Genomic DNA, 21149 nt, shown 5'->3' with positions numbered 1-21149 from the left:
CACTCACTACCAGCAAACTCTCCGTAGGTACCACGAAAGGACGATCAAGGGGAGGATGCTCGATGTCAGTGGTCTCATGCTCTGGAGGACCCAATCAATGAAGGAGAAACACAAACTTTCACCACCATAGGAAGGACCCTATACGGTGACCGAAGTGATCTAGTTGGGCGCCTACCGACTAAAGGACGACAATGGCAACGTTCTCACCAACACTTGGAACATTGAACAGCTACGTTGTTTATTCCCCTAAATCCGGTCTTACCATTTTTATTCAACACTTGCTCCTGTAAAGCACCCCAGCCCAAACACTTTTAGTCTGGGTCACTCGGGGGCTCCATGAGGGTACAATACTAAATACTACCTCTCTTTTTACTATCACATGGTATAAAACTTTTTGCCCAAACTAAAGTGCATTACATTCCTTCGATTACCATATGTGACTTTGTTTTTACTAATGACCGAGCGCACCCCGCCATGACCTATAGTTACGAGCAACTGAGCCTCCCAGGCCATGCTCGAGTTCTTAAAAGCTGTAGCCTACGGAACGAACGGGTAGGTGCGAAAAGGAAAGGATAAAAATAAAGCTATGCTAGGATAAAAACAAAGAATGGATAGTGATTCTATCACAAAACAGAACTAATGTATTCATTGATACAAAAAAATTGTTCACACGGGGGCTCCCCCACTAACTTAATGATTACATTTACTAACTACTTCTACCCTGAATACTACTGTGGCCACAGCACACGCCGCCGGACATAACCACCGCCGCAAGGGCCCCACCCGATTTCACTCCCTCGACTTCAGTGAGCACAACGAGTACCTTAAGGGCCCTGCCTGGTTCCGCTCCCTTGACTTCAGCGAGTGCAACGGGTACCTCAAGGGCATCGCACCCATAGATGCTCAGCAGAAGAGCATGGAGCTCCTGACCTTCTCATGCAATCGAGACAGCTCCTGGGTAGGGACGCTGCCCGTTGAGGTATGGCCGCCATGGCTAGAAGATATCTCATCAAACTTTATGAACTGGCCAACCTGAGCAGCTGCAAGGGAGAAACATCCCACTGGTGTAGTCCCGAGCGTCTTCCTCTCCGACAAGGCTCGCCCGAAGACGACTCGCCGGAAGGAGTCCACGTGCGACTCCATCCCAACAAAAGCCTCGTAGACGGTGACGAAGCTAGCGACGTGTAGTACCCTCCAGTGCGCCACCTCCTTCAACGAAAGCAACACCTTCTCAGCGAAGGCGGCCAGCACCACCTCATCTATGCTGGATGGACTCCAGCTCGACATCACACTCCAAAATCACGAATGGGTCTGTGAGTTCTCCTTTCCCTCCCCCTTCCCCTATTTAAGGAGAAGATACAGCAGTTGAAGAAGGGCGAAAAACCCTCTTCCTTCCCCCATTCAATGCGGATAGGAAACGACAGGACGCGCTCTGACCGATGGGACACACCCTGACCGATGGGACACAACCTGCCCGATGGAACAATGCCTAGTTAGACGAGACGTGGCCTAGGTATGGCCCACCACTACCGCACGACCGGGCGTGAGAAACAAAGTGCCATCATGTGCAGGCGGACCTTCGCCTTCCCAAGCGGAACTTGGAAAGGCCCAACTATAGGATCTCCGCCCAAGAGAGACCATCGGGCTTCCTAAGTCAATCGAACGGCTCAGAAAAACACCAAGAAATAGGTAAGGAGCAAAGGGACGCCCCATGTGGGCCATGCCGACTCCATCACGAACGACGAGCATGGATCATGGTTGGAAATTTTCGATTGGAGCTCTTCAAACCTCGTCACTTGGGTCATCAAGGTAACATTACCAACCCTCACTATTTCTTTATATAATCATTCATACAACCATACACTCATTCATTCCATACACCCACACCCCCCTAGACGATTCTACTCGAGTCGTCCAGGGGCTCGGGTGCTAAGGCATCGCATATGCGGTTAAATGCATCACAACACTCCATGTTGCATCATGAAGCGGCAGTTGCCTCATTTAAACAATAGCAACGACCGACCAGGGTTCGAAGGCCAGCCCACGAAGGGCTCGAGGCCACCTCACGTCAAATAGAGCCAGGGGAGAAAACACAGATGAGCCCCGAGCGGCCCTCACCTAGTCTGCCCCAAAGCAGATAGGGTCATCTCAACCTTCTCGTTCGATCCTAAACCTCTGCCAAACTCACAGAATCTCGATCGAGGGGAGGCCAGCGGGCCACCTGGGTCGGTCTTCGGAATGACCTAGGTATCTGCTAGGTTGCAGGTTAAGGAGCAGTGGAATGTCACATGAGGGCTATGCTGACCCCATCACGAACGACAGACCCGGATTTTACTCGATCATACCCCGTTAGCGAGCTCACCGAACGCGTCACTTGAGCCCGAGCCATCGAGGCAAGCGACGTTAGCTTAGCCCCACCGGTTGCAAGAAACCGCAGATGGGGTAACACACAAAACTCAACCGACTCCTATCAAGCCCAAACAGGGCTTAGGGGCTCGAGACACCTAAACTGCCTCGGCAGCGCCCGACGCGTGTGTCCGACGCCAAGATCCGCGAGCTCTCTGTCTCGCCCGATCCCTAAACTGCCTCGGAAGCGCCCGACGCGTACGCCTGATGCCAGGATCCACGAGCTTCGTCTCGCCCGATCCCTAAAAACTACCTCGACAGCGCCCGATGCGTGCGCCCTACGCCAAGATCCGTGAGCTCTCCGTCTTGCTCGATCCCAAAACTGCCTCGGTTGCGCTCGACGCGTGCGCCCGATGCCAAGATCCACGAGCTCCGTCTCGCTCGATCCCTAAAAATTGCCTCGACAGCGCCCGACGCCAGGATCCATGAGCTCTGTCTCGTCCGATCCCTAAATTGCCTCAGCTGTGCCCGACGCGTGCACCCGACGCCAGGATCTGCGAGCTCCGTCTCGCCCAATCCCTAAAATTGTCCGCTGACAAAACCGCCCAGTGATTTAGTCTGAATCACCAGGGGGCTCGGGGGCAACACCTGCGAGTGCGCTCGCGCGCACCAGCTGACGAAACGAAACTTCTCCCGCTGGCAACACAAAACCCACCAGACGATTCTACCCGAATCGTCTCGGGGCTCGGGGGCTACACCCGCGAATGTGCGTGCGCACGCCTACCGTCAAGACGAAAATCCCCCAGACGACTCTACCCGATTCGCCCGAGGGCTCGAGGGCTCATGTCGGGTTCATAAACCCAGGGTCCCTCATGGATCGGCTTCCCAACAAAGGCTCGGCCCAGCAGACAACATTGCAAACGACACGCAAACTCATGGGCCAGCCCAAACACCTAAATGACAGGCCAGAAGGACAATCCAATCTCCGACCGAAAGACCTAGCCGAGGAGGAACGACGTCCGCTTCTGACTCCGGCCCGCCTGATCGACCGGAAGGCCTCACAAAGGAGGAACAACGCTCGCTTCCAACACCGGCCCACCTCCGGACGACCTCTCCGACCGAAAGGCCTAGCCAAAACACCACTTCTGACTCCGATCCGCTTCTCCGACCGGGAATATGTCGGACCTCTGCTTGTAGCTCCTCTCCAACTGGCGCAATCAGAGCCAAGTGGGACCAACCGATCGGGGACACCAGCTTGGTAAGGACTAGGAAACGGACGAAGAAAGTAAAGCAGGGCACTTAAGTCAACTGCAATACCAAGGACCGTACCCTGTACACCTGCCGGATAGTACCATGTGACATTCCTGGCATAACAGAATCCAAATAGTGTTGTTGACGTCGACTTTTCCCCTACAGTGTTGTGGGCGCCATCAACTCCCATACCAGACAAACACAGTAAGACTTCCCCAACGTGCCTCTGAGGAATCAACAGTTTTGTAGGCGTCGGCATTTACTGTACGAGGCGAACATGGTAAAACCCCTTACATGCCTCTGGCAATCAACAGTATGGTAGACACCGACGTCTGCCATACCTTAAGAAGATGACGTGACCTCCCACATGTATATGACATTAACAATGTTATGGGCGTCTATAATCATCATGTACCCGATAGCGTGGACAACCAGACTTAGCATACGTACACTCTCTCTCTCTCACTTGTAAGGCCATCCCCTTCATCTATAAAAAGGGATGCGCTCTCTCCCAAATAGAGAGGTGAATCAGTTCACTAGTACACAACAACAGAGTCACCAGGTTCAAACCTCGAGCACACGCTCGAACACTTAGCACATAGCGGAGCTCCCATCACTCTTGGTCCTTCAGACTAGAGTCTGACCGGACCTCTTGTACCCCATATTTCTCCCTTCCATTTATAACCCCACAGCAAACTTCAAACACCTGGGCTCAGGAATAAAGTCATCGACCGACTTAAACTAGACGTATGACACGTTGCCTAAACCAGTATAAACCCTGTGTCATTGAGTGCTAGCCCACCTCCGATCACAACGTACAACAAAACTATAAATATTTACGTGTTGATCACTTTCTGCACCGATATGATTCTTTTATACTTAAAGAGAATGCTACCTCATATGCCACGTAGGACAGTGGTGAGTAGATATATACCGTGTAGAACGAATGCTAATTTGATCTACCTCATATACCGCATAGGACAGTGGTTAGTAGATACATACAACGTAGATCGTTTGGCCTTGTCATAGATCTGTCTACTTGACAGCGACGGTGCATGTAAGTATAGTGTAGATTAGTTACAGGTAGAGGTAGCAAATTCGTTCCACTAACAACGTCGGAAACGTCGAAGTAGTCACGGCAGGGACATGTCGACGTCGAAGATCAGCGGCAACTTCAGCGACGATGTTGACGTAGAGCTTCTCATACTGATAACATGTTATAAAATATGTTACCAGCAGTTAAAACTTTTTTCTCTCTGTCTTTTATGATAACATAATAGACGAAAATAGAACACATAGACACCAAAAATAAGAAATTTTTTTTATTTTTCTGAATATTAGCAATTATAACATAGAGCTCCTCTATATATATATATATATATATCCTGTTCGATAGAACTTATTGCTACTACAACTAATTTATTGTATGATTAATTTGTTATAAGAGAAAAATATTATTTCATAGTTAAAAAAAAATAGGACTGCTCAAGCCAACAAGACCATAATCCTTCCAAGGCCTTAAGAGAGTTTTGATAAAAACCGAGCTAAAATTAGAATTCTAAAGTTTGGTAAAAGCCTCCATATGTTTTTGACAGGCAGGTACTCCGTAGTATTCACATTTCACAGGGGCACGCAAGGAAAGCAAAAGCAAACATCACCAGACGGACCTGCCAGGCTTTACACTTTCTACCACCTTAGTCATTCCGCTTGCACGCGTGCCTGTACACACGGGGGTGCTCCGGCGGTCGCCGCCGGCACCCACGAGTCACAAGGCACGCACGGACACGATCGGCTTGTATTGTACCAGGCTACCAGCCCGGCCGGAGAGCTCTCTATCTTGGGTTGTCTAGGCCTCCGTGGCGTCCGCCGTTGGCACGTCCAACCCAAGCAATTCGGGAGGGGTAGGCGGGTAGCTAACGACGAAGAACGCACACGACGACAAGCGACCACCGCTCGGATTGCCGACCCGACCGCCATCAGTAGCCGCTGTTGACGGGGAACACGCACGGCGGTGGCTGCAGGTAATCGCCGCAGAACCCGACGTCGTCTTCGCCTGCGCCGGTGCTATAGAACCCGCCAAAGTCGACGGCGCCGTCGCTGCCGCCGCCGCCGCCACCGGCATCAAGGAGCATCCGCGCCCGCTTGATGTTCGCTCCGTCGTCCGGCTCCGCGGCGGCGAACCCGGCGGCGTCGCTCCCGGCGCCGCCAGCCCCAGCAGTGCCGGAGACGAGGCGGCGCAGCACCTGCGGGTCGCCCGCGACCTTGATGAGGAACGCGAGCATCTGCTTGGGCCGGCGCTCCGTCTCCTGCACGCGGCACCACATCGCGGCCACCTGCCCCTCGATGGCCCGCTGCTCCCGCCGCAGCCGGACCACCTCCATGGCCATCGCGTGCGCGTCGTCCTCGTCCACGGCGTTTCCAGCGCCTCCGGCGCAGCCGCCGTCATCCTTGTTGCGCTTGCCGCCGTTGCCACCGCCGCTGCTCCGGCGGACGATCTGGCTGAGGAGGTGCGTCTGCCCGCGCAGGAACGACACGTTCGCGAACTCCCACCGGTCCGGATCCACCTTCCGGAAGCCCTGCAGTGTGCAAGAATTCAACAGCAGATCGATCAGGTTCACGGATCAAGAACTGAACAAACCACTTGATGTCAGTGAGAAAAAAAAATTACGTACGTAGGTGTTGAGCTGGCGCACGAAGCTGGAGAAGTTGGAGTGCTTGAAGTGCGCGGGCAGCAGCGTCTGCGAGAAGACGAAGGGGTCGGCCACGACGAAGCTGTTGTTGTCCCTGCCCCACGCGATCACGGCGTCGGTCGCCGCGTCGTCCACCATGCGGTACGTCTTGGCCACGAACGGCGCCACACCGGCCACGTCCACGCCGTTCGTCGCCATGGATCTGTTATTATCCATCAATCACACACAGTGCCGTCACACACTGCCGCGCCAATCCCAGCAGCAGGTGTGTGTGTGTGTGTGTATACTCTCGTCGCCGCCGACGGTGGCTAGGCTAGGGTACGACCTTGGTTGCTATTTGTGGCAATGGTGGTGGGCTCGGAAAGGGTAAGGGGGAGGCGAGTGCCGGAGCCCGAGATGGCAAGGCGAGGAGGGTGACGAGCGGCATCATATACTACTAGTGGTGGGGTGGGTGCTTGTCACTTCATCAGGAGGGCGAGAGGGACAGCTGCCAAGTCAGGCCGGACGCGTGTCCAAGGCCTGGAGCCATCCGTGGCGCACTCGCCGAGCTTGAAACCGTTCGTCGGCCGCACGGTCCGGTGCCGCGGGGCCCTTTGGCCGTGTTTTTTTTTTTCTCGTGGCCGGATCCCGTTCTTGCTGGCGCGCGCGCATTGGGACACGTCTGGCCCGGACAGCAGGGTCTATCTACTCCGGCAGTGAAGAATTAAGCGCAAGACAAACCAGGTGATCTCATCATCTCTCGGTAAAATTTGAGTCTCGCCAGTATTGTTTTGTCGTGTGAGGATACTTAAATTAAAAAAAATAGAAAACACTTTAATACGATATTGGATAAAGATAATTTTATATGTAAATTGTAGACCACGATGAGATCTATAACTTTATAGTTTTAATTTTTTTTTTCATTTGAGGACAGTAAGATGCTCGAAAAAGTAAAAAAAAAATTCAGCACCGTAATAATCACCTACTAACACTTGCCACATTAGAACACTAATATATTATTTGTATGAAGTTAAATAAAAATACGTTTTATACCAAAGTTGTAGCTCTCAGTTTTGAGTTTTTTGGCTTTAAGATGCTCAAACAAATAATATAAAATTTCGGCGCCTGCTTAAAATAGAAAACCACTTTTGAAACCAGCCGAGTACCAAATTTGTCCGATTTTGATAGTTGGAGAGTGTTTCTTGACCGATTTCATAGTTGAAGGTTGAAAATCGAACTTCGACGTGAGTTGAGGGTTGGAAATTGTACTTTACCAAAAAAAAATTACCCCTATGAGAGACTCTAACCACCAATAAAAGTATACCAAAGATTATAACATTATTAAAATCTATATCTCCTTGTCCTTTCTTACATGCTTCATCTCGATCCGATGGGGCAGTGTTATTTGGTCTCCCAGCTAGGCTTCAACGCACGTCTGGCCTGTCGCCGAGTCAGCAAAACGTCCACCATCAGCTGGAGCAGCCATCGACGGCCAAGAGAGCAGCCTGCTAATCTGCTACGTCTACAGCGACCGGCGAGGCCACCTACGTCGCCGCTGGTTACGGTGATCTGCGCTCTTCCCTTCACTCCCTGACTCCCTCCCTCCCGCTACCTCTTGTAAAATCTGGGCAATTCCCAGATCGTCTCTGCGTGGAAAGCGATCGATGTGTTTCAGTTCGTTAGTTCATCATGTGAAAAGTACGAAAAATTTGCCGTCCAGAGCTCTAGCGACAGGGAAGACAGGTGCGTGATGTGAACAATGGCCATATGCTATGCCAGGCGCAGCTATCCGTGCGATTAGCAACAATATCCATCTTCTTTGATCTGTGTTGCGCACAAACCACTATGATCTCAATGATTTGATAATTCAATAGTTCATTCATGTTCTATTTTTTCATTCATGCGTCACAAGCTTGTTTATTTAATTCAGTTATCTCATCCATTCCTTTAATTGCTGTCTTATGGATCTTTTTTCAGCTTCTCTCGGACAGATTTATTTCAAAACGAACCCAGTCATACCAAACTGTAAACATTGTCCTTAGGATTTATGGTTTTATTTTATTATTTTCTGTAAAGCATTGATCTTCTGGTATTCGATATTTCATCAAATTAACTTCTTCTAATGCGGGCTGTCTATATATTTTTTTTTGGAAGGCCCCTTGTTCATCAATAATGCCATGATCAAATTACATGACACTCAGATTGTAGTCACATGAAGAACGCTACCTGGCCATGTAGATTATGGTTTGATAGTCTGATCGGTGCTAGAATATTTTTATTACATGACATGTTTCCTTGATGTAGTAGTTATAATTGATCCTAGGTTTATTTGCCAATCTAGAAATTAAGAAGCAATTTAAAAAAATATGGAATGATAAGTTCTGAAATGAAATTTATTTTTTATACTACAAATATGTCTTGCATTTACCACGAAGGGATTCCCATCGGGGTTAAATGCATCTATTTTCTCATTGGAGTTTTCTGAAGAATGAGCCTTTAGCACTTAGCAAGGCTAGATGCATCTCAATGCAGGAAGGCAATTGTTCAGAACATCGTCCATTTTCGTCAAGCAAACCATAAATTTTCATAGCCATCAGCTTGTTTGTCCAACAAAAATTTAAGAAAACCACTAGAAATGGCATTGTCAAGCAGATGGTAGTCCTCTGATAAAATAATAGGAGAGTGAATCTAGAGCTAAGGTCCTTCACTGTTGGAGGACAATGAATAGTTGTAAAACATAACATTATTATTCTTCTAATGTTTATATGATTTATTTCCATAGACACGTGAATCATAATGAATCTGATTGTTCGTTGTATGGTAATTAGTGGAGTTGTAATATAATAGTTTAAAAAGAAAAACATCGTAATGTAATTTTAGAGAGTGGTAGTTTGTGAAATACTTTTTTCTATAGCGAGGCATAACATTTTCTTTTTTTGGTTTTTTAATACATTTAAGTCGATGTTACTAAAAAGGATTTCCCAAATCATACGATTTGTTTTCGTTGCGATGTGTTAAGCTGTAATGGCCAAGTTTTATGCAGGAAACCATCTTTTATTCGTATTAGTTTACATATATTTTAGTTCTAATTTATATATATCTAAATGTTATCGTAGCGTTAGTACGGTATTGTACTACTCTATCAATAGTATTTTTTATAGCAAGGTGATTCAATACTTCCTCTGTCCCAGAATAAAAGCACGTCTTAGAGTTTAAATTTTGTCCCACAAATGAAGGTAAATATAGAAACAGTACTGGGGCTAGCTGGCAGCTGCCGCAGCTCAACAGCTGTAGACATTCACGTTGGGAGCAACAAAATTCTGACGGGAGCTACGTGGAAGTGTCTGGACCACTCATTTGCTTGCCCGTTTCCACTGGAGTCCCGTCCAGCGACAACAGGCTGCTCCATCTGCAACTGCACTACCGATCACTGCACTACACTTTTTAGGGGTAAAAATGTAATTTTATAGCACTTTTTAGGGGTAAAAATGTAATTTTACAGCTATGGTATATTATACATTTAAATCCTAAACGTGTTTTTATTATGGGACGAGTGTGTTTAGTTGGAGGGAAAGTTGGAATTTAGGTACTGTAGTATTTTTTTTATTTAACAAATAGTGTTCAATCATGGACTAATTAGGCTCAAAACGTTCGTCTCGCGATTTCCAACCAAACTGTGTGATTAGTTTTTAACACTTTTTTGGATTTTTTTTTTTAACTGAACACGGGCTCATTCGCCATTCCGTCGAGGCCCTCGTCAGCCGCCGGCTGCCGGGCGCTACACCGCGTCCTGGGTCCCGGCGCGGAACTCTAGCCCGACTAGTCACGTGCCAGCTGCAGCGCCTCTGGGCTCTGGCTCGCTTGGCCAGGTGGCGCCGCGTGCGACTGCGGCGAGGGGATGGATAGCTGCGGGTCATCTCGGGCTCGGCGGTCGCGGAGCGCGCCACGCGTGCCTGGGCACCCGCGCCCGTGGCCGCAGGTACTAGGCAGTGCCCTCCTCTCCCGTGCGCACACGTCCTCTCCGCGCAGGCGGCAGCGGCAGGGCAGTGGTCATGGCTGCTGGTCCTACTGCTCCTCTTCTTTATTAGCTACCATTTAGATGGCAAAATTTTTGACAAAATGTCACGGTAGTATTTTCGTTGTTATTTAGTAATTAATGTTCAATCATAGTCTAATTATATTTAAAAGATTGTCTCGTGAATTTCGTCTAAATTATATAATTAATTTTATTTTTTATTTATATTTAATGTTTCATACATGCGTTTAAAAATTTGATGTGACGAAGAACCTTAAAAAATTTGACATTTTGGAGTGAACTCAACAGGGCCTAGCAAGTGTAGGGGCCGTGCCCTTCCGGGGACACACGTTGCCACGCAGGCGCAGAACGCCAGCACGTGTACGTACTACGCAATGTCCGTAGCATAGCACGCACTGGACGATGGCTAGCTGTTGACGTCCTTTCTCTGCAACGATCTTCATTTCACCTGTCGCTGTCGCGGTGAGAAGTGAGAAGTGAGAAGTGAGAAGTGAGAACGACGGGCTCTACTCCGTACGTTCTAGCGCGGTGCGCATGTCTGCATCAACACGGGGCACGCGTCGCGGGCAGGCGGGCCTACTATTAGCCCGTTCCTTTCGTCGTAAATGAACGTGGATTATTTATTGTTGACCTAGTTTAGTATGAGAGAAAAATACTATTTTAATTTATAATCTACGATCATATACAAGCAAGTGAACATGCTGTATTTCAAGGCCCTAGCGTCATCACCCTGTCCATTCAGCCGCGGAGCTAGAGCAAAATCGAACGGGTGCGTATAATTTTTATAGCGTGGGTACATATATATCAAAAAATTGAACATAACAGCTTTTTTCTAATTTTTCGAGGGTGCGGTCAACCCCTGCCATGACTATGGATCCGCCCCTGGACCTGTTGCACGGTGCACACTAGATAGAACATACGTTCGGACTACCATTAGCCTTGTGCTAATAGTCACGAAAAGACAGATTAAAAAACGATACGTAAACCTTAAGCCAGTGAATGAAATGAAACAATGAGAAAGCGTGGCAGAACAAGGAACGGCACCGGGCGAACAGGCATTCACAAATTCACAACGTGAGGGGAGGGCCGCCTGAGGGAAGAACAGCCGATGGACAACGCCGCGCTAGAGGGCGCTGCCTCCTCTTGCTTTGCCTGCCGTCCACAGCGGCTCGCCACGCGCGCGTTGCCGACCGACCGCACTCTCCGACCCGCGGGCCACGCACAGCGACAGAGCCGCGTTGAATTTAATTCCCACGTGCCATCACGCTAGATCAGTGGTACTGGTACAGACTCGTACTACGAGCAGTAGATCGGCGGCGTCGTTGATTGAAAAATCCGAACTGTGTAGGAGGAGTAATACTCTTTGCTCGGTTCGAAATGGCTGTGCGCTTGTGTGCTGTGCGCGGTCCCGAACGAAACGAGCAGCCCCAGGTGAGCGCGGTGAGTTGCCCGTTCCCCTGAGGCCTCGTCAGCTGCCGGCCGGTCGCCGCGCTCTAGCCTCTCAGGCTCTCACGATGGTCCGACCGAATTTTTTATTTTTTTTAGCCTTTTTTTTAAATCACAAATATGCTTATAGAAGTATGTTTTTAAAATCTGGACCCTTAGCTCGACGTCCTGATGTCGAGGTTACACGTCTCGGCGCCATAGATTATGGTGCTTAGGTCGGGGCCACGTTAGCGGCGTGGACGATGATATGGCAGTCAGCTCGGCGCTGTGGATCTTGACGCTAAGCTCGGCGTCGTGGATCTTGACGTTGACGCCGTGGTTATTGGCATCGAGCTTGGCGCTAAAGATTCTGGCGCCGAGCTTGTGTTTTAACCCAGCGTCCAATCTTTCTGTCCGAGCCTTCTTTTCTCTTCTTTCTCCTCTCTCTCGGTTTTTTTCTCTCCCCACTTCGTCCTACCTCACGAATCGGCATATTGGACCTTAGAAACTTTGATTTGATTCGTAGATCTTTGAGAGCAAGGTATCATCGCTCCCTCCTAGTTTTTTAAATCGATTCGATATATATTAGTCGAATTTTTCAACTTAAGGATCGTCATTACATAGGGTTTCATGCAATTTTAATATTTATATTATACAACCGTAGGATTCCAATGCGTGGAAAAGCTATCAAACCAAAGTAACCTCAGCGCACGTTGTTATGATATGGGTTTATTGTTGTGGATCAAATGGAAAACCATAGGTGTAGGGTTTAATATTAATTGTATTTGGTTCTTAGAACGAAAATGTCTAAATTGTAGTTATGGCCGAATAACTGAAAAAGCCTTCGACCTATTGCCTCTGCCTAATGGTATTCCAGTGTCCATTTGCTTTTGCGACGATCCTTACAAGGTAGCTAAATTCGATGAAGAGGACACGTATAGGCAGAGGTATTGGATGTGTTTCAATTTTGCGTTTGAGCCTACACTTCGTCAGCGCCGCATTAACAAGATGGTGACGAATTGATGTTGTGTAATAATTATTTTGTATCATATGACATCTTGCATGATTTTTTTGTTTTGTAACAATTGCATTTGTTGCAGGCCCCTCTACCGCTCTGTGATTTTGAGCAGTGGATCGACACTGAGATCAAGTCTAAAGACAAAAAATGGATACAGAACTATTGCGGTGGGAGGCAGAGGACAAGAAGATGTTGGAGAAGAGACGCTGAGTGGAGGCTACAAAAAAAAGGAGCACAAGGAAGTGAAGGCAAGGAGGCGTGTTGCTGCGTACAGGGAGAAGATAGAGAAGAAGCTTGAGCGTGCACGTCGAGCGAAAGCAGTGATGGAGGAGAATCCCGATGCCCTGAGGAATGAAAAGTGGCCTTGTTGCACTCAGTAGTCTACATTACTTGCTAGTTCTATGGTTTATTCATGAACAATATTGTCTAATATTAGACTTTTCATTTGTTGTCATATAATGTACTTTAAGTATGGGCATGCTTAGATTGTGTACTACGTTATTTAGTTTGTCGGCACGTATTTTTAGTATTATTGTGTTGTTTAATATGTCATAGTATTGGACTTTTTATTATATAGTTATTTTCATTATTTATGGACATAATATTCAGTTTAATATTGCGGACGTAGTGAAATCTAATTGCATCACGTGCTGCAAATAAAACCTAACGAAGTAGGGCATTATATAATTCAACACACACAACATATGAAATAGCATGTGAGAATATATACCGAATTAGGGTACAGAGGTTCTGAACTAAACCTAACATGTCTTAGGTAATTCAAACGAACAACAAGCACAAGAAATGACATGTGAAAACATGTACCAAACAAGAGTACATAGTTTCTTCGACTAAACCTAACATGCCTTTGATAATTAAACCAAACTATAGGTGCTCATCCTCGTCCTCGTACGCAATGCCTATGGACCCTGTAGGTGCTTGGCTAGACGAACCTAAGCCTTCTCTGTTTGCGAAAGGAACGTGCATGTCTTGCGTCGTGGCTGTCCTGCAACCACAACGAGCAGCCGCACGACGTAGCCAACGTAACAGTCTCTGTTGTACAAAATAATGTTAATTGAAAGAATTTAACGTATTAATAATATATTTTAAAGAATATTTTGAATCTTATGTCTAGCAAGCTACGCGTGTCGTCATCCCTGACTCTCGGACGAAAGCGCTCAATATCTTCAACCGAGCATTTGAGGGTATTGCCGTGCAACAAAGTTCACAGTAAGATTGTGGTGGACATTGAAAAACGAGGGCACTACTAATCTAGTACGGAGTACTAGTTAATTTCTGACCAGTTCCTCAACTCCATCTGTTGTACTGATTTATAAGGATGATACGACTCGAAGGTGCTACTAACTAAAATAGAGACCACAAACGTAGAATGTATCGGTATGCAACTTAACATAGAAAAATAAAACAATTGACTTACCACTCTGTTCAAGATTGGTCCTACCTTCACCTGTCTTCCTACACGAGTAGTTTGGTCGTACGCCGTGTCTTCATCATCGGAGGACTCGATGTCGGCGTAGTCATCTTCTGTCTATTGTAGCCTTAGCCTACAACGTGTCGCACGTTGGTACCAAGCTTAGTAGTGTCCGTACTCACGGCTCGTGTGCGGCTCGTTGTTCTCATCCACGTTGTCATGCAACAGCTCCCATTGTTCAATGTAGTACTGGTGGTGCTTCTCCCAATAAAAAATCTTCCTATTCTTTTGACGATCCAACCTGCACGTCACGTAAGATGTTAATTTCTAGCAGGTATGAAATTGATGCTATAAAACGATGGCGCCTAAGCTATATGATGCGACTATTTGATGTAAGCTTCTCAAGAAAGGTGCAGAGTGATTGAAGAAATCATACGTAACAGTATCATCATATGTAAGCTTCACTATGGAAATGTTACCATGTGGGTTCCAAAAGAAAGAAGAGAAAATAGATCACGACATGGGTTGAACCAATAGTCCTATAACTTGTCATAATGATGAGAACAAGAAATGATCATACACACATTCATCTCAATCCATGTATATGTCACCATATTAAAAGTGCACGTATGTCATCATTACTTCATCTTATATAGGAATTAATGGAAATGGACCATCACGAGACAATTGAAATAGCAAAACACTTACTTGTGTAAGTCAACGCCAGTCGAGAACGAATATGTTGGCCACAGCTGTCTCATTCTAAATTGACGTGCAACTCTATCTGGCAGGTGGAACTCGACATCATAGAAATAGATTAGAGGACACCTTATCCTATAGAAGTCATCGCACCCACGCATGTTGCTCAACTGAAAAGGAAGTACCCCCCTCTCCATCGTACGGCTCCCACGACACCTGCAACATGTTCAAACAAGATGTTAGATGCTATATTAAACTATTTCAAACCAGCATAGAAAATAAAATTTACTTACACTAGACGCCGTGAGCGTGTCTAGCTCGTTCGTGAATTCAATGTATATCCGCTCTAACCTCGCGTGCGGAACCCTAACCTGGTCCCAAAGGTACGCCCACGTCGGCTACCGACGTGGAGGCTGACCTAGGAACCACTCACGACGAGATAGAATCTCGGGACGGCTAACTGGTAGACGAGCCCACATCCACAACTGGAGCAGGTACACGCATCCACCAAGTGACGATGAGGACGAAGTCCGACGACACGCCTCGCAAAGCTGCCGATAAAGAAAACCCAAAATGCAGAGCCCCAGCTGTACTGACTCGTCTGATCCCAGTCAGTGAGGCAGTGGATGTGGAGCAAGATTACATGTTAAAAAGGTAAGCGCATGAACAAATAGTCATGAATGAAGGCAATGATTGAAGATAATACCTATCAACCAACGCAGTTATGTCCGCCGAGTTAAACTTGGGTAACCCACGACGAACCTGAAAAGAGATGACATCTAAGCCAGCTCTTTGCAGGAAAGGAGTGTACCTATTGTCGTACTGCATGTCCAAGAACCCATTGTGGGTTCTAGGATGAAGGAGCGGAAGGTCCTGCATGAAATAAAATATAGTCTCCCGTTACTTCACGAACACATGTACGCACACAAAAATTTGAACAAGACGTATAGATTATTACCTGCCCCTCCGCTATAAGACGTCCTCGGTGGGTATCCTCGTACGCGGGGTCAAGCAGGTGGAATTGTGCCATCCTATAAAAAAAATCAATAAAATAGAAATTCAATATACAATGAAACATAAACTTAGAAATGTACAAGTAATTGACACAATTACAAGCATAAATTGAGACATGCATAACTAATTGAATGAATACGACAAATATGAAATAATGAAAGCAACCAATAGTCGCACCTCACTAATCTGCCAATGGCAAATGCATGAATTATGGACCAGTCTACCGCACTTGCCGCACTCGTACTGCTCGGAGTCAGTAAGAAATGGGGTTCCTCTCCCACGCCTCGTTCTTTTAGGGTATCTGATCCATAACCATCATATGTGTGCGGCGGACGCGGCGAGCCGGGACGCACGAGGCGGCGTGGGCCGGTAGGGGCGACGCGTGGCGGTCGTGGGACGGCCGGCGCTCCGCGCGGCGAGGCAGCGCGAGCGGGCTAGGGCCGCAGGCGGCCGGCACGGCGGGGGCCGGCGCGGGTGCGGGCTGGGGCTACGGACGGCGGGGGCAATGCGCGGTTGCAGGCGCGGCGGTGTGGCAGTAGTGGCGGCGCCCTGGCTCGGGAGTGGTAGAGAGAGGAAGAGAGAAAGGAAGGGAAGGCCCATACGTGAGACAGGGCTAGGCGCCAAGCTCGACGCCAAGATCCACGATGTCGAGTTTGACTCCAAGATCCACGGTGCTGAGCTAGCTGCCATGTCAGCGTCCACGCCGCCAACGTGGCCCCGACCTAGGCGCCAGAGTGTATAACACCGAGACGTGTAAGCTCGGCGCCACCAACGATGACGCTAAATTAAAGATTCAGATTTTAAAAGCATACCTCTAGATATATATTTATGATTTTTTTTTAAAAAAAGGCTAAAAATAATAAAAAAATCGGTCGGTCCGACGGTAGGCGACGCGCTCACCGGCCACGTGCTGGGCTGGACCCTCCCCGCCGCCGGTGCGGCAGCCGGCAGGTAAATGGGGCCATGTTTAGATTGCAAAAAATTTCAAACTGATGAATAGTAGCACTTTCGTCTTATTTGGTAAATATTGTCCAATCGTGGACCAACTAAGCTCAAAAGATTCATCTCGTGATTTCCAACTAAACTGTGTAATTAGTTATTTTTTTTACCTACATTTAATGCTCCATGCAAATAGCTAAAAATTGATGTGATCGAGAGAGTGAAAAAATTTAGAATTTAGAGGTGATCTAAACAAGGCCTGGGGAGCCCAAGATCAACGCACCTGTCCCGTTTACGGCTCGCTCCATCTCACGGTCTCACCCACGCATGTCACTGTCACCTCGTCAGCTAGAATGCTCTAGCAGTTGAAAAAAAAAGAGAGAGACCATATCTGAGCGAATCCCTACAGGTTTCATAGCGGTCCGTCGTCCATATTTAAGGTAACCTCCTTCGTTAAACAAAGCAGCAGATACACTATAGTAGTGTGGTTTCATCTTCTCTTGTTTTTATACGCAGCGGCGGACACACGTACGGCATGCAACAGACTTCACGTGTATTGTACTGCAAGATTCACAGGTTTTCCTCTCAGATTTTTTTTTATTTCCGAGAACACGAATTCACGTGTATTTCGTTAAAAAAAGAAAAGTACAATAAAACGGCTTACACAACACAATCATGGAAGAACTCGTAGCGCAGGTTACAAAACCACAGAGAAAATGGCTGTGAACCTAAACGACAACAAAATAGAAAGAAAGACGGTAAGAAGAGACCCTCCACCACAAGCCTAACATACTGGAGCTGCAACTAAAAAACATCGACGCAAGGTTGTTGTTGGGTTCATAAATCCGAGGTCCCTCGTGGATCGGCTTCCACGTCAGGGCTCGGCCCAGGAGGACGACTTCTTTTCTTCGTGTACCGGCCCGAGAGTCTAGATTCGACAGACCGAAGCGCTCGCTTTGGGCCCTGGCCGTCTTCGGCCCATCTTACAAACTGGAGCACTCGCTTCAGGCCCTGGATGCCTTCGGCCCATCTTGCCGACCGGAGCACTAGCTCAGGCTCAGGCCAACTTCGAACGGCCTCTCCGGTCAGAGCGCTAGCGTCAGGCCCCGGCCGCCCTCGCACGGCCTCCGCTCGGAAAGCCTGACCCAAGGACCGCCTCCGACTCCGACCCATGTCTCCGACCGAGGTTCATAGATAACCCTGCCCATCGCTATTCTCCGACTGGCACGCCAGAGCCGACTGGGGACGCCCGCTCGGATGGAACCAGAAGGCGTACAAAGGAAGGCAAGACGGGGCTCGCAAGTCAAACCACGGCACCAGGGACCATACCCTGTGGAACAGTACTTTACAACCACCCTGCCATAAATAGTATTGTAGGCACCAACGTTTACCTCTATAGTATTGTAGGCACCGGTCAAAACACCCGTACGGTAAGACCTGTGGGCGCCGGAATTCACCATACCAGGTGAACGTGGTAAAGCCATGCCTCCAGTCGGCGAGACATCATTTTTGTAGGTACCGACGTCCTCCAGTCTTGAAGAAAGCAGCTCAACCTCCCACATGTACCTGACATTCTGCAGTGACATCAACAGTATCGCGGGCACCCACCATTGTCCCATCCCCATCGACGTGGGCGACAAGGCTTAGAAACATCCGTACTCTCTCTCCCTCTCATTTGTAAAGCCATCCCCTTCTTCTATAAAAGGGGATGTGCTCCCTCCAAGCACAGGTAGTTCACCCAAGTCGACCTCTTTAAGTTCAAGTTCAGGGTTAGACACTTCGTTCTTAGCATAGCTCCTGTCGATCTTGGCCCTTCCGACCGGACCGACCAGACACCCCATCTCTCTCTCTCGTTTGTAACCCCACTATAGACTTTGAGCATCTGGACTCGGGAATAAAGTCACCGACCGACCCAGACTGGACGTAGGGCACGTTGCCTGAATCAGTATTAATCCTGTGTCATTGAGTGCTAGGCCACCTCCGATCACAACGTACAGCAAAACTACAAATATTTACTAGTTGGTCACTTTCTGTACCGACAGTTGCCAACGTAGAAGATGAAGCCGCGGTGACAAAGCATCTAACATGAAGAGACAAGACAACGGCAACAAAGTATCTGCCCAAGCAACACTATGGCCAAGCACCCGCCAAAGACAAACACGTGGCTAAGTATCCGCAGGTGAGGAGGCTCAACACGCACTCAACTACATCCGCATGAGGGGGAGCCTGAAGTGACATCGACGGCAAAGTATCTGCCCGAGTAGCAACAACGACAAAGCATTCATCAAGGAAGAGCGACAGTGGCAAAGCATCTACTGCTAAGGGCTTGTTCGCTTAAACTTATCAGCCGACTTATCAGCTAGAATCTATAGTATTTTTCTCTCACAATAAAACAGCTTTAGCCGGCTTATCAGCCGGCTTTAATACCAGCCGAACAGGCCCTAAGAACCAATCGACCGCCACAACATCTAACAGGCTGAACAAACCAATGCGAAGAGAAAGCTTGAAGCACGCATAGGAGCAGCACACGACAGAGCGGCTCCGGCGAGAGGCGTGCCGCAGAAGTGCTCTAGCGATGCCTTCATGAAGGAAATTGACATCTGCCCAACAACGCTGGAGAAGCACCCAAGTAGGTCTTTTGACCCTAGCCTACCCTCGACGAACAGAATCATCGATGATGCCTTCAAGAAGGTGGATGACGCAGGTTGCGTCACCGCTCCCGGCCCGGGGGAACCAGGCAAGGTTTTTACCCTGAGACCGTACATCCACAAGAGTAGGCCACCCCCTGGCACCCACAACGACGGTTCCACACCACCAGAACCGGCACCAAATGCGCGACAGCCTCAACACCACCAAAGAACCGGCCCACATATCACTGTCCACCAGCAACCCCCGCAGCCAAACGCCCCGTGCCAGCAACCAGGCTGGCTGCCAGGGGTGTCTGGCCGACCACACCGGCATGCAAGGGTGTCTGGGCGGCCACACCGGCATGCAGGGGTGCTGGCCGCCACCGACACGGGTAGGGTGAAGCTGGACACTGCTACGGTAGCCACTAGCTGCCCTTGGTCTTTCACAGCACGAGCTGACCCACTGCAGCTCCGACGCCCCGGTGAGCCTGCGAGCCCCACGAGTCGTGACCATAGCCGCCGGCGGGGAGCGGCCCCGTCCTCCGGCGGCTATGAGCCGGCCGCGGCCACGCGCGCACCGGTGGCGACCTCCCGAACACATGAAGCCGTGCAAGGGGCACACGAAAAGACCGCACGCAGGCAGCCAGCCTGTTTCGCTCGAGCGCGAAGAGGAAGGGGGGCCCTACGAGGAGGAGCTAGATCCGACGAGGGGGGGGGGGCAGATTCGGCCATCCAACCGGCCGGCCAATCCACCCGCGACCACGCTGAAGAAGGACAGCGTCCCCAGTGAAAGGAAGCCCAGATCCGGCGATGGAGAGGCCCGATCCGACCATGGGGGGCCCGGATCCAGCCCTCCTGTCGGCCGGCTCGCTGGAGGAGCTCGAGGAAGAGGCATGGTGGTGGAGTGGGGGAGGATGGGATCGGTTGTGCGAGCTGCCGCTACACGCAGGAGGGCAGCTACGGTGGCGGGAGAAGACGTGGTGGTGTGGGTCGAGCGGCTCCAGGGTGTGGCCCCCGAGTCACCCAAAGGGAATGCTCGGGGGAAGGGTCTCATTCTCGTTCTCTTCGAAATGTGTCTGTCCGTACATACCACGCTTTTGCGGCGGGTCCACACACCATACACTTCAATTATTTGTCAGGTTCGTTTGGTCGATAAACTATGGCTGAAAGTATTGTTGACCGATTTATTATAAAAAAAATATTATTCATTGATTAAAAAAATACGGCTTATAAGTTCAGTGAACCGGGTGCAAACTCATGAAGTTATTGCGGGCAAAACTTGATGAGTTGCGTGTAAAAATAGTACCGCCGAGATAAGATGTTCTACAAGCACGTTTTTGGTGGGCAACAACGGAGTATCTTGTTTCTCAAACAAAATCGAGCACAACGACGACTTATAAGTCGTACTTCAAATCAGTGAAAGATACTTTCGGTCATAAAAGTCCAAATAAATATGACGGTAATAAAGTTCTACTATCTTACGGACCACGGCATTTCGCTGCATTTAGCTTTGTCACGTCGGAGTGTATTTTGCACGAAAGGGACTGAGGCGTACTACGTGTAGTGTCCACGTTTATGCACGACATGAGCGTATCTTTTTAGCGCGTGTTTAATTTCAGAAAGTTGGAATTTAGGATTACTGTAGCACTTTCGTTTTTATTTGGCAATTAGTGTTCAATTATAGACTAATTAG

At 48.7% G+C, this 21149-nt stretch overlaps 1 protein-coding gene across 1 annotated transcript; it reads right to left on the bottom strand.

Moving 5' to 3' along the window:
* Positions 1–5124: 5124 nt before the first annotated feature.
* LOC136463139 (heat stress transcription factor C-2a-like) lies at positions 5125–6698 on the bottom strand. Its single transcript, XM_066462167.1, has 2 exons — positions 6270–6698; positions 5125–6173 (listed from the first exon to the last, which is right to left on the bottom strand). Exons 1-2 carry the CDS (start codon positions 6501–6503, stop codon positions 5574–5576), a joined length of 834 nt encoding a protein of 277 aa, XP_066318264.1. The 5' UTR covers positions 6504–6698; the 3' UTR covers positions 5125–5573.
* Positions 6699–21149: the final 14451 nt, after the last annotated feature.

Source organism: Miscanthus floridulus, chromosome 7, assembly GCF_019320115.1.
Source record: "Miscanthus floridulus cultivar M001 chromosome 7, ASM1932011v1, whole genome shotgun sequence".
Classification (NCBI taxonomy): domain Eukaryota; kingdom Viridiplantae; phylum Streptophyta; class Magnoliopsida; order Poales; family Poaceae; genus Miscanthus; species Miscanthus floridulus.
Note: the sequence above shows the minus strand (reverse complement) of the source record. Positions and strands in the feature narration are given on the sequence as shown.